The 16,895-nt window shown below is 39.7% G+C and overlaps 1 protein-coding gene across 1 annotated transcript; it reads left to right on the top strand.

The window, feature by feature from the left end:
- The first annotated feature begins 515 nt into the window (after positions 1-515).
- Positions 516-12,110, top strand: dkk2 (dickkopf WNT signaling pathway inhibitor 2). Its single transcript, XM_054605192.1, has 4 exons — positions 516-719; positions 9,808-9,961; positions 10,435-10,566; positions 11,860-12,110. The coding sequence occupies exons 1-4, from the start codon at positions 516-518 to the stop codon at positions 12,108-12,110; spliced, it is 741 nt and encodes a 246-aa protein (XP_054461167.1).
- Positions 12,111-16,895: the final 4,785 nt, after the last annotated feature.

Raw genomic sequence — 16,895 nt, 5'->3', positions numbered from 1 at the left:
TGGTGCCGGTGTCGAGACGACAATGTGCAAGCAGCAGTGCCGCATACAGATCAGTTTCATTCTTTGTCAGTTGTGAATAGGGGCGGAGGAAGAAAACTCATTAGAATCCTATAAAAAGAAACTATCCGAGATCATAAAACACCCGACTGCAGGACTAAGTGCTCACTCACAGCCAGACAGAGACAGAGAGGAAACCTCTCGTCAAGTTTCTCTCTGACCTTCAGAGCATCCGCATTTTAAACAGATTCACTTCTTGGTTGTTTCGCTTCCACACTGGGCTCTGTGTATTTTTTAGTTATCTGTGTTGATGGCAGTCATTCCTCTGAATATCTGATTTTCAGGGGGAAAAAAAAAAACGTGGTCCCATCACTACTCTCTGTATTGCAGTCGGGCAAGCGTAACGCATGGACACTGACAGGGCGCACAAGCTTCATTTTTGCGGCACAAAGTTAAGGTTGTTCAAGTGATTTTTTTTCTTTTCTTTTTGGTATCTCAGATTTTTTTTTTGTTCAAGGATGCTAGTCTTAACTTGGAATAGATGCTGTGCTGTGGTGTTTCTCGTCGCCACACTGAAGACGGGGACAACCCAGGTATCAGAGGCGCACCCAAAGGCGAATTTAATCAAGCCAGCTCTGTTGGGAGAGACACCTACACCCCCCACAAACCGCTCCGACACTGTCCACCTCGGGATCACCAAGAAATATAACATCCTTGCGCAGGTAATTTCATTCATTTAATTATCTGTTGACAAAAATTAATGTGCCAGACCTACATTTGCGCAAAGCCTGAAATTGGGTTAAAGGATTTAGAACCATTTATTATTAGTGGTAATAACAACCGGACTATTCCAAAAGTAGTGTCTAGTCACTCTAACAAGCGTGACAAGGAAACGATCAGATTTTTCCTCATTTTAAATTACATTATAAGTGTGCTATTGATCCAGATAAGCGTGCGTAATTGTGCGGTACGTCTCCAAAACTTTTCCTACGGTGTATCTTGAGGTGTGTGAGTGAAATAGCCCAATGACTTAAAAGAACTCTCTCACGTGGGAATCGTTATTGGAAATTGCAGGGATTGGACCCCTCATAAACCCTAATTGCCTTTCAGACCTGACGCCACAGTCGGGTGCAGCGCACATCGACGGTAAATCATTAATGCCAGCAGAAATGTGAGAAAAAGTTAACACTTGGGGTAATTTTCTGTCTGGGTCTTAGTGTCATTAAAGTGGTCCAGACGCTTGCTGGGATTATGAGATTCTTACTGGTGGGCCTCTGAGGGATACTCTTACCAACCACTTAATACCCACTCAAAGAGTTATCAATTCCTGCTGTTTCAACACAGTGCCATATTACTGTAGTTTGACACCAAACGTGGAATAAAAAATGTTAAACATTTGGCAGGTTTCATTCTGGCAAACGTAAAAAGTTGCGAACATTACGAGTTTTATCAAGGGCGTAATTAGAGCTGTATATTTATATTGCTTGGCCTGGAAAGCAAAGTTTGATTTCTCATAAGTGGATATTTTAGTTTGTTTTTTGAAGAGGAAAACAGATACTGGTGTGAAAAGAAACATGATTCATCAGTCAAACAAAAAACTGACAAAAGCCAGCAGGCCTTCATTTCCCATTACCACTAACTCTAACTTTTAATTAAACATGTTGGAGTCTGATTATGTTAAGATCAGAGTACCTTTTTGAGCAGCAGATGGCACTGCCACATCTCCATCACCTTGAGTCTGCTCATCAGTTCACTGAAACAGCTGATCACTCTTGTCCTTGTTTTTTTACCTGATGGGCTCCCACACAACTCTTGTTTACATTTGGCCTGTTCAACTGTCTGTAATATCACTTTCAGTAGTGAAAGTGTTGGATATCTGTGAAGAGCGTAGTGCTGAGAGCAGCTCCTTGACATCCAGCTCAGGCAGCAGAAATAATGAAAAAGCCACTTTCTCCAACCTCAAACAATCCTGCCAGACCTCAATTTGAACGCCTGCTTACATCTTTGCCATCACAATAATCTGCAGCGGTTTGGAAGAGTGGACTGAGGGGAAACAATATGTGTATGCAGAGACCACCATACTATTGCAAAAGTAAAATATCATGGTGCTATGTGTCCAAATGAAGATGGCTATCAATATATATATATATATATATATATATATATATATATATATATATATATATATACACACACACACACACACAAATACATATATTATATATATATATATATAATATATAATATATATGTATTTGTGTGTGTGCTCTGGCTCCCAGGAGGTTTTCCAGAGCTGTAAGTAAAAGCCTCAGCTCAGCCCTGGCCAGATATGTGACTTGATTCTGGCAAGCAAAAAGCAATGACCTTCTGCATGTCATCATACAGTGGCCATTTATGAGCAGAATAAATCACAGATAACAAGTCAGCTCTCTTCACAAGGCTGTAATGGCAAAGTGTGGTGTCTATTTAGTCTGGGAGCGATCACAGGGAGTCTATAACTGCAATTACTCTACCTCAGATTTTTTTTAATTATGATTAATGCCTTGAAACAGGTTGCAAAGCACAAAACAGCACATTACTCAGTCATTTTCTTTCTGAAGTGGTTCACAGCAGGCACCCCAAAATATTTTCATCTTCGTCTGCAATTGTGGAGTGAATTACTGCTGATTAAAGCTTGGGTGTAAGTTTGGAAAATGGGCATGCATCAACTCACATTTTTTCTCTGGCATCTGCATTATGGGAAACCTCAGAGCTGATATACTGCAAGTAGATTTATGGTCAAGGCGTCTTGCTGTTGAGTTTGGTACAATTGGTGTGGAATAGTTGGCAGATTATCACACCTCTGGAGGATTCGCAGCGAGTTCAGGATGTGAGGGATTGTGACCTTGACAGTTATGTGAGCGATAATATAAATAATTCACCACAATGGCCATTTCAAAAAAAATCGTACTCATTTTTTTACTACCTTTTACAGTTAAATATTTCAATTTCATGAAATCTTCCCAAAAAATCACCCTCAGTGGTTTACTTTCAAATGTAGCAAATTATCGAGGGAGAGAGTCCAGCCACCCTGTGGAGAGAAGCCGCTGAAGCAGGAAAGAAGGGTGTAATTTGGTGTTTTATCCATCAGATTAGAAACGCTGCTGAAAAGCCTTAGCTTATTTGACAGCTTAATGTGCTTTTATTTCCTGTAGCTGCTGACATTGTTTGGCGATAAAGCTTACATAAGCCACACGCAAACCAGGGTCAGGTTTTGGCTATCCCTTGCGTTCAGTCGGGGAGCAAACCGCTGAGTGTTTTCTCGTTGTCTGATCCTTTTCACACCAGTAAATCTAAGAAAACCAAAAATGTACGCCTCTGAGACCTTGACACCCGGCACTCTTGGGTGGCACTGTTGGCTCCTTGGAAGGGAACCAACAGAAATGGATAGCATGGGCAGGCAGTGCTCACCACGGTAACCTCTGAACCCACAAGGGAACCGACAGCGTGGCGGCATTCATGCGGTACGTGTCTGTAAAAAATCAGCAGCCTGTCAGTCAGCCCTAACTAGTTGCTTTATTTAATTCAACACAGAGATTACTTTAACAAGCGATCTCTGAGCGCTCTGCCTATAAAACTAGAGCCATGTCCATTTCTCTTTCTTTCTCTAACTTTAAATGAATGTTTAGTGATCCTAATGAGCTGAGAAAAGAAGTGCAAGTGCTTGTTAGTGCTCGGCTCAGTTTGTGCTACAGCCTCTTGTCCTGTAGCCCTTCCAGTCTGTGGGTCCCTTGGGCGCTGTGAGGGTCCTGCACCGGAGCCATTAGGGGTCTCCTGTGGAAACCTCCTTTACTGAATTGGACCTGTTAATGAGAGAGGAGTCCCGTACACCTCTCATTCCACAGGATTACACCTTTTAGAGCAGCACACCTCCTAGATTACCACCAAGAGCTTTTCCGCTTTCCTTTGATAGTCTTTGAAGAGAGCAGTCATGTACGCCGTCTGTGTGCCTCTTCTCGTGTCCGATGAATAGGATCAACCCAGAATGTATACTTAACTTAAGGAAGGTCTAGTTTTTGGAGACTACGGATTCTAGCACTCAAAGGGACATGCCCATAAACACATGTGTTTTACGTGATGAAAGACGCCAAGCTGTGTTTGAAGACATGGTTTGTACGAGTGACTTGTATGCAGCCATCCCTATGTTATCTGATACCGGCTGTCTGTGCTTTCAGGGCATATGAAGGTTGTTTATTCAGTGACCTCGTTTATTTGGCTCTGTAAGGCCCCTGCCACTCATTAACACCATTCACAGTTTCAGGTTACAGGCCTGATTTCTGAAGGTCAAGTGCAATCACGACATGGAGCTCAAAAAGCGTGGATGTGTACTAAGAGTGTGAAGAAGTCCTTTTACTTAAAGCTTTATTGTAGTTTTTTTAATAATGTTTTTGACTCAGACAAACACTATGGAAGTACAGCATGTATGGACTTCTCTTATTTCTCAGTAGTGTCCCTTCACGTACGAGCAGTAGGGGACCGTATGTAAATTATTAAGGGGGAGAGTGGTTCAGAAAAGAGGGAGGGTATTACAGTTTTTCTTTTGGCACTTTTTTCGGTAGAGCATGGGAGCCCTGAAATGTATTATTTATTTTTGCAATATAGTTAATAGTCCCATTAAAAGACAGCCCCTCACTTTCTCCATGATTCAAAAAAGTGCAATTCCGAAACATAATTCTGTTTTTGATGCAAAAAACTCTTTTTAGACACAAAATGACTCACTTAAGTTAAGGGAAAGATTTTGGGATAAGGTTACTACTTTATGGAGGTTAGTGTCATATTGGTACATTGTTTAAAAGTTTACTCCCTGTAACCACGACGATGAAGTTCCCCTGTTATATTACTTATTACTTGTTATGGGGAGATGTTGCCATTTTTCAGTAAGTCAATAGGAGGTTTCTGAGAAAACACGCTGTAAAAGGGCCTACTACAGAGTAAAACATAAAGTTCAACCCCCCTAATCCCCAACATTTTTTTTACCCTCCCTAAATTTGAAGCCCTCAGACTGAAACTAAACAATAGAGACAATATTTTGCGTTTTTTATGCATTACAGTGCACTTCTATCGAGTTATATCAGCACTTTGGAATGACTCTAGCAAGGTAAATAAGGGACCCAAAGACCAAGGGGGATGGTTCAAAGCCCTGTATATCCGGCAGTAAATCCCTTGTAGATTGTTGCTCCTGCACATTTAAGGTTCTTCTTCAAAGCCACAATGCTTAACCAGCACGAGAGCAGCACGAGACAGGGCCGGGGGCTTCCCTTATGGCTCTGTCTGTCTCCTCCTTTATCATCTCACCAGCATACCAAAAGAGGCTGCAGAGTACACAGTTTTCAACCCGCTTCCTCCGCAGGACCCAAAGGCTGCGCTTTTATGTGTGAAGACTGTCGAGGGAAAAATAAGGGAGCAACAGAAAAAAAGATGTGAGATAAATGAGATGCATCCATATGAAACCCCATCCCTCAGAAGTTGCGAATGAGGCAATTTAAAACATGACAAGATAAGGCAAGATTATCAGCCGTGATTTGGGGGTCAGCCTTGTATCATTGGGTTTCAAAGGGCTGTCTTGCAGTTTGAGCCTATATGGAAGAGGTGAGCCCTGTGCTTAGTCTTCTTCTTCTTCCCTGCTCCCCCTCCACATGCACTATGCACTGTAATCGATCCAAGCCTCTGGCCAGAAAAGACAGATAGGAATCAGAGCAGGTAGTATGAAGTACTACTGCACTCGCCCGGCCCATTTATCTTCATATTTAGATAACAGCACATTTTTCATGTCAGGGGAAAAAACTCCCACTGCACTTTCTTGAATTCCTCTTCAGAACATATTACCTTCCTCAGCTGTGATTACACCCAAGGTTGAAAGTTCATTCTTGACTTTGGTAAGAGTAGTTTGTCAAAAACAAAATGATTATCTGGATGTTCTTTTTTTTTTAGCAAACTCCATCAGTTGAAGAAGACAGTGAGATGTGGTCAAAGTGGACTTTGTGATTCACTTTCTTGTTGAGAGTTAGATTAGCTGATCAAAACCATTCTCATGTCTTTGTCATGGAAAAAGAGCTTGAGCTGATTAGTTTAGCTTAGCATTAATAGTTGGGACGGCTTTTTCAAGAATCTAACATACACCATAGCTCCCCCAAAGCTCACTAATTAACACATGATCTCTTGTTGTAGTTGTAAACAGAATAGGAGAGTCGTGGTTTTTAGAGGGAGCTCTATTATTTTGCGCAGGAGCAGTGACTTCCTGGACTCTGAGTGAGTTTCTAGGCAACCTGCTCAACTGTTGGTGTCAAGAAATAGTTGCACTCCCTCTAGAACCACAAATTTAAATTTTTACATTTATTTAATTACAGATTAAACAAAGGGGAAACATTACATTAAAAAGTGAGCTGTAGAGGTGCTGGTGAGCATATTTTTGAGGAGAGAGCTGGGTTAGCTGTTTCCCTCTGCTTCCAGTCCTTTTACTAAGCTAGGCTAATTGCTTCTGTGCTCTGCCTCCATACTTAATGCAAATACTGAATACTTGTGAGAGGTAACCTTTTTTTCTCATTCAACTGTCTGCAAGAAAACCCAACTGTCAAACTATTCCTGTAAGATTAATGTTATTATTTTCATTTTTGTAAAGGATATCAGATTTTAAAGGCTACTCCACTTCCATGAAGTAAGGGGACTTGCAAGAGAAAGCTTACAAAACGGATGGTCAAATTGCTGGATCTTATGCTTCCCATTGATGCCGTTTATTCATCATTAAACCCTACCTCCTATTTTCTCAGATTTTAGTTACTCCAGAGCCACAGAAGACAGTAGCCTATACAACTGAATATTTCGCCTCACGACAAGTAAACTGGTCTTCATGTGTAGAATTGGTAGAGTGTCCCTTTGAAGCAAAGCCTTTGAAAATTCTGAAAACAGCTCTGAACACATAATTAGGAAATATTTGGAATCCATCAAACATCAGGGCTTTGTTACTTTCATCAACACATTAAGCATCTGCATTGTGGGAATATGTCATAATGATGGATGAGGATTCAGTTTAATATTCCTGCTCATTTTTCTATGCCTGTATCATTGCCTCCATGTGTTTCCAGGCTGAGAAAGTCAGTATGGCATTGGTCCAACAAGTCCAATCTCGTTCACTTTCTAAAGCAGAAGCACATCGTCGGGTAACAACTTCCAATGTGCTGAAATATTGATTGTCGAGTTAATTTTAACATGTGGAGTACATTCATGTGTGCCTGTTCTTTTGGGCATTGCAGCCCCTCCCTGCTGACCTCTATACCCCAAATGGAGTTTGCCATTAATTGTGGCTAAAATGATTTTACTCTGTTTCAAACCTCTCTCTTGTTCATTCTCATGTTTATTGTTCCATGTTTGTCAGTGGTAAGCCACACTAAATCAGATCTGTCAGGGCAATGCCAGCTAAATGTGGTTGTGGTGCCGGTGGTGGTCTGCCAGGCAAACATGTTGTTGTAATGTCGGTCTACACTGGACATAATTTACAATCCGGCCATATTCTCCTAATTTTAATTTAAATGGGTCCTTTCATCGTAATAAACATATACTAAAACATTAGAGAAACAAAAGAGAGTGGCGTAAAAAAATATAAAGATGTGCAGAAATTTGAGAAACACAATGACCTAACCTTTGTTATGTCTCGCCCAACGGATGTGGACTTGAGCCAGAGTAATGATGCTTCCCTGCAACTCTTCAAAATGTCCCTCGGTCTTGATGAATTCAGTGCAAATGTGTAACGCCATTTCATTTGGACCGGGGAGTTAATTTGATTTGTGAAAACTATTTAGGACAAACTCCTTTGCTCCTGCTCCAAGTCTGATGGGGACATGACTTGCATGTGTAGGGAATTATAACAAGTACCAGTAAATCTTCCCATTGGTGCATACAATTGTTATGGAAAAAAGTAATCATGGCTTTAATTGTAGTTCTTGCTGCTGTGGACAGCGGATGTTCTGTTTGTTAAGGTGGTCATTTTAGTGCACTTACGGAAAAGACTTAAAGTTCTTTGTGCGCTTTGCTGAATAACAGAATATGTCTCAACCTTTCAGTGTAAACACAAAAATACTAAAGCACAAACAATGGCAAATTGACTGTGAAGGAGTATGACTAGCTACAGAAATTGCCCCACAATTATGTCTGTAGACTCATTAAGCCTCTGAACACTTTTGGAGAAATTGAGAGAAACTGAAGTGGTCTCTCTTGGTTTGCAAATTGTAATAGCTCTATTGTCTGGGACCTGAATCAAATGACCACGCCAGTGGGAGAGATGTTAATCCTTACAACATGTTGTCCTCTAAAATTGTAGAGAGTTCACCAAAAGAGAACAACCAGCATATTTTCCCACTTAGCCCGAATGGTATCATGCCTTGCAAAGAGTTTGGGGTTAATTTGCTAAGGTTTCAGATCTCTGCATGCTGCTTAGACCTCTGCAACCGACTAAATACAGTGAAGGTTAATAGCATTTGGTTTTGATGTCCAAAACATCAAAAATTACATCTGTAATACTTAACAACACTGTCTCTTTCCAGAACCTAGGTTATGTGTAGGTCTCAAACTGTTAATGAGTAAACAGCCAAGTAACCTTTGATTAAATACAACGTTGTCTCTACTGGAACATGCTATGCTGTTAAAGTAAAAAATTTCTAACATGATTAATTACATTTAAGTTGGGCTTTAGTTGGGTCTTCATCAGGTTTTGATTTGGGGCCAAGTATCTTTTCTTTTCTGGGGATAGAATAAATACCTCTAACCTGAGCATAAGTTTTATTTGGCTTGTTAACTGCTACAATTTTAATTTTGCGACCTGAGGTGCATGGTGCAACTGTGGTGCGCTGTCCAAAGCATGGAATTAGAAGGAATGCAGTAACTTTGTTATGTCTGGGTAAGTCTAGGTTTACGGGGTTGAGACCAAATAAAATCCACTATGTTCGTTCTCTCTAACAATAGTGTCCTCTGCCACACAGCACTCTGATTATCTGGGAGAAATGTTGTGAACATAACAGATGTCCTTTTGTGGGAGATGTATAACAACACAACACTAGCAACTGTATGCCCCATCTAATTAATCTAATTTGGATGGAGATAACGCATTGGTTTTGCCATACCGAGAAGATCCACTGCACAATCTAAAGAGACTGTTTCGTGACGTTAGATGTTGAACTGAGTTTGACAATGTGGCTAGGGGCCATCATTGCCAGTCTGAATGATGCAATTAAGGGAATTTGTGACTTGTGCCACAACCAGATTTGTGTGATACATCAAAGGCAAATATAAGCGGCAACATTTTCTGTATAATTCACAAAAAGGGTATCTGATCTTTTGAATCAAACCTGCTCGTGCTTGGCAATATAAAGCCACAAAAATTACATAAAACACGAGTGCACCTTCTGACATGCACCTTTGACTTAATATGAGAAGATGGTTGGAGCAACTGCAACAATATTGGCTGGCGTGTTTGATTCTAACTAACTAGCTTACCTCACCTACCACTTTGTACTTCTAGTCAAGTGTCTCACTGGGTTAGAGCTCTGTACCTGTTGAAACTGCCATCTTATCAATGCAAATATTTCTATTTACACTTTCCCACAAAGTGTTTTTAAAATCAGGTTTCTAGCTTTGGGGAGAGCTGTTCATTAAGTTATCACTGAAATGATGCACTTAACCCATACCTTTGTTGAGTAAAATTATGAAAGTATGCTTGTGTACTGCAGGATCTTTTATAAATCGAGAAAATTGATTGAGTAAATGCATCTTTTTCCTCAGCAGGTGTATCCATGCAGCAATGATAAGGAGTGCAGCGTGGAAAGCTACTGCCACAGCCCTCAGCAGGCTCCCTCTCGCTGCCTCAACTGCCGCAGGAGAAAGAAGCGCTGCCATCGAGATGCCATGTGCTGTCCTGGGAACCGCTGCAGTAACTGTACGCGTCTGACACAAACACGTTTTCAGTGCATGCCAGTTTCAGTTTTGTTGTGACTGCAGGATATCATTCAGAAATAGGCTTCTTGCCTAATGCGGATATTCTGTGAAAAATTACTTGTGCAGTATTTAGCCCAGAGAGGAAGTGAAGGAGCCAGAACATTTAAGTAATGTTCAACACATGCTTTCAGACAGAATCCTATTTTTGAACTGTTTTCAATTGATGCCAAGAGGTGAGAAATCAGTGGTCAACGTTTGTACAGAGGCTTTGCAGTAATCGTTTTAGTTTTTGTTGACATAGTTTACCAACACTTTTGCAGTTAGTTCTACTGTAAAACCTAATTTAGCAACACTAACACAAGCTACTGCCATATTGATCCGATCTTTTAACTTGTTGGCCATCAGTTGGAACAATCTCTTAAGTTGACTTGTTGTTTTCCGTCATGTTTGATCTCTTCTTTAATCTGTCTGCAGATATTTGTGTCCCTATCTCCGAGAGTGTGCTCTCACCTCACATCTCGGCTTTAGACGAACATAACAAACTCTCCACCAAAGACCCCAACTGGAGGAAGAGTGGGAAGGCACATGCTAAGCATTCTCTTAAAGGTGAGATTATGTTTAAAACATTACCACTGGAAACCCTGCCCTCTGTAAACACTGTCACTGTTGTTTTTTTTCTCAGCTTTTCTGCTGTCGATGGTAGAATCTCTCTGTTGTTCACTGTCTGCATGTCCTACAGAGTCCGTGGACGACGCCAATCCACAAACTATGTTGATAATTACCCCTCTGCTCATGTGTCAGTGTCTGTGAGCCTAAAGCACAGCATGGGGAGCCTAGAAGAAACCACAATGCTCCTGCTGTTTCTGCACCTACATAAAGCCATGCAAACCCTGTCATTGTCAGCACACACACTTGTGTGATACACAAGTGAAAACCACAGAATGCAGGTTTGGCATGATTATAGCTAATAACTCTCTGAGCCCCCTGCTTAGTGTTCATGTCACCTGATTTAAGTCAATGTAAGGGCCTATCCATAAAGCAATTCGTTTAATGACACACTTAAATTACTCAACTCTAAATGCACCCTAAAGACAGCAGGCTGCAACGCTAAAGTAAATGTGAAAATAGCAGCACTACTTAAAGTTGCTATAAATAAGACCATTTACTTTTATTTTGTGCTTGACTCACTCCCTCTCCTTAAACATTATTGTATTATAATGGCCTTATGTTAGTTGCTGCTTGAGAAAAAAATCCACAAACAAGAATCTGTGGTGTTGAAGCAATGAACAACCAGTCAGGCTTAGCAGTCCATCATGCTGATGCTTGGAACTTGAAATAACTAATCAACAAAGTGTGGTTTTGTCAGCAATACAGGGCAACTGGCTTGAATGATAAAGCTTTTGGCAGGAGGTGATACACATTTAAAAACTGCATGACTAAATTATACTAATAATGCCTTCATAAGAGCAATGCTAACATCCTGCCAGGAATATCAGACTCAGACCAGATGGGACGATTCGGTTAATATACAGAATAAGCAAATTGTTTTCTTGATTTATGTTGAAAGCTTCATGATTTTCTTTGGTCTCCGACATGGCCACGTATAATGCAGTCTGAATTGTGAAGAAAGGGTTGCATAAACTTATCCGTATGGAAAACATAACAGCTTAATGAGCAATAATCGTACATTTCCTGTGCTTTACTTAACTGAAGCTCTATACAGCAAAACTCTAAGATGCTGGATGATTTATAATTTCATGCAGGTCTTTTATGTCTCTGATGAAGCATTTGGTTCTGTTTTATCTGCGCAGACAATATGTCAACTCCAAATACTGTTTGAAGATGTGTGTTTTGCTGGTTTCCAACTGACCAGTCCCCTTTCTTGTCCTCCTCTGTTAGGGCATGAGGGCGACCCTTGCCTGCGGTCATCCGATTGCTCAGAGGGCTACTGCTGCGCCCGCCATTTCTGGACCAAAATCTGCAAGCCGGTGCTGAGGCAGGGAGAGGTGTGCACCAAGCAGAGGAAGAAAGGCTCTCACGGCCTGGAAATCTTCCAGCGCTGTGACTGTGCCAAGGGCCTTTCCTGCAAGGTGTGGAAAGACGCCACCTCCTCGTCCAAGTCCCGGCTCCACATGTGCCAGAAGATCTGAAGCAGGGGCAGCTGCTTTCAGTGTTGAGGCCTCTGTCTCCATCTGCCAGGGAAAGTTTTTTTAAAGGATGGGTTGTGGCTGTATTGAAAAGGAGTAAAAGACAGAGACTAACAAGAGACAGAACAGACTGTGTGGGTTCAAGCTCGCAATATGGAGAGTGAGTGGGATTGCTTTAATGTGTTTGCTGTGAGTGGTCCATCCCTGCACCCACATACAAACATGCACCCTCACACACACAAGAGTACACACACACACACACACACACACACACACACACACACACACACACACACACACACACACACACACACACACACACACACACACACACACACACACACACACACACACACACACACCTCATGGGTTTGTGAGATCAATGAGCTCACAAACAAAGTTAGCCAGTATATGCTGTGATAGGTGTGGACCTTTTCTAGAAGGAGGCAACAGGCGTAGCAGTCTTTTATCAAGCCCCAACTTATAATAATAAGACAGAACGACTATTTATAGACAAGCCATATATTTACTGCACAGTACATGCTTTACCAAACCCCAAAGTCAACGATCTGATGTGTGATCTGATTCTGTGTTTCATTACTGGATCTGCCATGACTTGTTATCTGTTTTGTCAGATTTCAATATCTCACTCTACTTGGTGTTTGCTTTAAGTATTGTGGAATTCAGCTATTGCGATGCAAGACATTTACAACCAGTAACAATGTCCAGGCCCACAAAATACCAGTTGTATCAAATGAAGAACATATTCCATGCACTGTTCACTCCAGAGCTTGACTTGTGTAACAGCATCCTGAGACTTCAATGAGTGCATAATACTCTTAAACCAAAGAATGAAAGAATATTTACATCAGAGTGATATGTTACATCTGGGACATTAGCTCCTCGCTCGATTTTTAGCCACAAGAAGAGAGATAAAGTATTGTGTCTGTTGTGGAAACCTCGTTTGATCTGTCAGATACAGCTGCAATCTATTGTGATACAACTGCGTGGGTAACAACAGTTTGCACTGAGGTAGTGCTCTGCTGTAGACTTAGTGGTTCCAATACCGGACCAGAGAATGGTTCTGCCTTTCCAATCAAATGAACAGGATTCAAGGATACCATGGAAGGGCTTTTTTTATTCTTTTAACAAAGCCAGTAGGAATGGAGACGTGAGAAGATTGATTAAAGTAACTAAAACATGAACCTGATGCTTTCATAGAGAATTTCAGTTTGAATCAACGTTGTGTTGATGGCGTTCAGCCCTGTTTATTTTTCTATTTTTCAAACATGACTGCATACTTTCTACTCATGAAATACTGTGCAGTTTTGGGTTACTGGAGGAGAAGCAATGCTTTTCCCCCTCAGTACAACTTCTTTAAACATCCACTTGTTACCTAAGTAGTCAATATGTTATCACATTTGCCTCTTTTTGCTTCAATGGTTTTAGAGCATCAACTACACATATTTTGTAATCATTTAAAATATCAATAAGCTCTTATATTGTAAATAGATTGGAAACAATGAAAATGTATTTAAGAATCAGTGTATATCATGTATATATAATTAAAATATGAATCTTAAACATTACAACAAATTGATCTAGGTGAGAAGAGTAATGAGGGATGAAATGGGACGAGCACACTTCATTATTATTCAAAATAATGTAGTTGAAATGATAATAGCTGTGTGTATATGCAGAGGGGAAAAACATAGCTAGCTTTCACTGTTATTACAGACTGGATGCATCGAAAGGATATTCGGAGGAAGAGAGACAAGCTCATTATTTCCAAAATAGTTTGTGTAAATGGTGTCAAGATTTATATCTCACTAAATATTGTCCGTGTTAATACTTTAGATTTTTTTTGAATGAATAAAAGAATGTATTTTGTATCATTTGTTAAACTTGACTGGTTATTACTTGTGTTGGTTGTTATGTTTTGTTGAGTTTTTATAGTGTACAACATGGAGGTAAAACAGAACGAACATAAAATATGCTTACATTATGCATAATGTTTTTAGAATGATAAAATGAAAACGAGAAAAACGTTCATTAATCGTTCATTGTTTCAGACATACAAAACCTAATTTAACAAGTTGCAAATTTAAAAGTATGGGCTGATTCACCTGTTGCTTTGCATGACATGAATGTTAAATCCCCTGAGAACTTGGTTTCAGATTTTAAAGGTGCCCTGTAAGTTTTCTTGTAAACAAACAAAGATATGTTTACATTCAGTGTACTCGCCAAAATGCGTTGTGTGTATCCTTGATGTCTAAAAAATGTGCTGAATTAATTTCCATCCTCAGAAAACATTTGAAAAGCAGATTTTTGAACAGTTTAAAACCTTCATTATTTACATTCATGTTTACTTTCAAGCAATCTTCTTCTTTGTGTTTTGTTGGCGCATTGCTACGTTTCTTGTTGCTGCCACTCACAGATCAGTGGAATAATGTAGAACTATTGGCAGGATTATGTATTTATAGGACCCACTCATAAACACAGTGGTTCATTTCACTTTTAGTGGTCAAAAACTCTACAGGGTTCGTTTTTCTCAAATAAAAAAATAAATAATCAATTCGTTTTTCTCAAATAAAAAAAAAAATAATGACATGACTCAATCAACAAACAAAGTTATGGGGGACATTTTTTTGCGGAAATTGCGGAAATTATAGCCCTTAAATAAACATTAGCAACCCAGCTAAAATCTATCAGTCACTGCAATGACAAAACAAAGTGATCTTGAATCTCAACCAAATCCATTAGCTGTTACAAGTAGTTGCACTGCTAAAGCATGATCAAATTTAACAGAGCTCTTATATTAGTGAGATTATACGCAAACATGTAAATTGACCATATAATCCAAACTGAAATAATCATAATTTAAAATATATGTTGAGGCAAACTGATGTGGTGAATCCTGAAACAGTTCAAGGTTCACTTAAACCACCAACCAACCAACTGTGTCTGAATTTTAGATTATTTCATGGGAACAAATAAGACTTCAGAAAAACCCACTATAGGCTGATGCATTGCAGATGTGATTTATAGACAATGTGCTTTGAATGTTCCCTTTACAGTAAAAAAGGAAATGTTTGATTAGACCCCTTACTTTTTTATTGCATTTTATACAGGGAATATGATTGAATAGGAATTATTCAGTGGCATCTTTGAATGTAATCACTGTCCTCCATCACTTCAGACAATGTGGCAACATGTGCTGAAAGCCCTTCGAGAGGCCACTTTCCTGGTTAAACTCACAATTTTTAGAACATTATTATACAACTTCACTGGGTCCTGTTTTGACTGTTCTCAAGAGTAGGACATATTTTTTCCATCATCTCTAACAGGAAACCTACAATTTGCAAAAACATCAAATGCAGCAGCATCGTTGTGGCGCTATTGTTCTCCATAATACTCCTTATTATGTTCAAAATAAGCTTTTATTTATCGGCCAGGAAGCTTGGACTTTCGCATGTTAAAAACTTTTCATGCCCCCTACTCTAGGGCACAAAAAATGTTGAATAAAATTAAAGCTCAAATCTTAGCGGCAGTGCCATGCAGATACTTTCAAGCTATTTTCAGGTTGTTGTAAAAGCAGTTTGAACCAGATGTTATTAGGTGGCCAGAGAAACTGCTACAGCTCTACAATATATCTACTACAATATTGTATGTGATATACAAGCATTCTGCAGTAAATTTTACACCTTCTGTCAGTATACTTTTACATAACTGTCAGTGTAGCCAACATTACAAGATAAGCCCTACTCATTGGGATCAGTAAGTACAAATTCTTTAGTCTAAACATCTGGCGCTACTATGAAACAAACAGAGCACATTGGTATAGCAGGATATTTTCTGCCTCGTTGCAGTCTTGCTGGATATGATTTGCTTTCTCTCTCTAAGTCCTCTGTAAATTATTTAATAGTACATACTACATTTTTCCTCCAGTTTTTTAGCTTATTTTACAGACTGTGGAAAAGTCTGGGAGTGACCTCTTGTATAAATCTGTTCACCAGATGTTTAATATTTGTATTTCAAGAAAGATGTGACTCTTCAAGGTTTAGCTATTTACACCATTATCTTCTTCTGTTTTCTGTTTGTCTTCACCTTATTTAACAATAGAAGCAAAATCATGCAACAGAACTTTTCTACTATATGCAGTCAGTTTTGATGGATATTTTAATACCTCTTTTCAGTTTAAAGTATTGAGAGACACAATAAATAATTTCCTCACATGACAGTTAAAAGCAGAAACCTGTAATAATTATTCAGCACCAAACTCTGCGCTTTACAATGTTGGGTTTTCAATCCAGCAAGTGTCCAGTCATTTTTTTCCCATGTGTTTTTGATTGAAAGTAATGACTCTACCCTACCTTTGTTTGGATAAGGTTTCTATTTGCTAAAACATTGGATGCCTTTTTTATCTCCTCATACACTGGAAAAGATACATTCAGGATCTCCATGGAAAGAAGAGGTACATACAGAAAGAAAGCCCTTTTCTCCAGCTTCAGGCCACCCACAGGCTCTGGAGTCTCTACCAAAAACCTGCTAATGAGAGAGTCACTGTCACTGGCTCTGCACTTTCCAGCGTGTGTCAGCAGAAAATACAAATGAAGGAGTTCACACAGACAGGTTTGACTGCCCATGAAGTTGCCAGCTAAATAAATATGCTGAACGATTCAGGCTTTGATTTCATGCCCGAGTTGGCAAAGTGTGGATCATAAATGTTATTTGGGTATTTATGGCTCATATTATTCACTGTGGCAGAGAGGGAAAGTCTTCTCGAGC

This window comes from Anoplopoma fimbria, chromosome 9, assembly GCF_027596085.1.
Source record: "Anoplopoma fimbria isolate UVic2021 breed Golden Eagle Sablefish chromosome 9, Afim_UVic_2022, whole genome shotgun sequence".
Lineage (NCBI taxonomy): Eukaryota > Metazoa > Chordata > Actinopteri > Perciformes > Anoplopomatidae > Anoplopoma > Anoplopoma fimbria.
Note: the sequence above shows the minus strand (reverse complement) of the source record. Positions and strands in the feature narration are given on the sequence as shown.

What these genes read in the sequence shown, in the direction of transcription:
- dkk2 (XM_054605192.1), top strand. Translation starts at nt 516, where the DNA reads ATGCTAGTCTTAACTTGGAATAGATGCTGTGCTGTGGTGTTTCTCGTC. An exon ending in AATATAACATCCTTGCGCAG is followed by an intron (nt 720 to 9,807) that starts GTAATTTCATTC and finishes CTTTTTCCTCAG; the next exon opens with CAGGTGTATCCATGCAGCAA. An exon ending in TGGGAACCGCTGCAGTAACT is followed by an intron (nt 9,962 to 10,434) that starts GTACGCGTCTGA and finishes ATCTGTCTGCAG; the next exon opens with ATATTTGTGTCCCTATCTCC.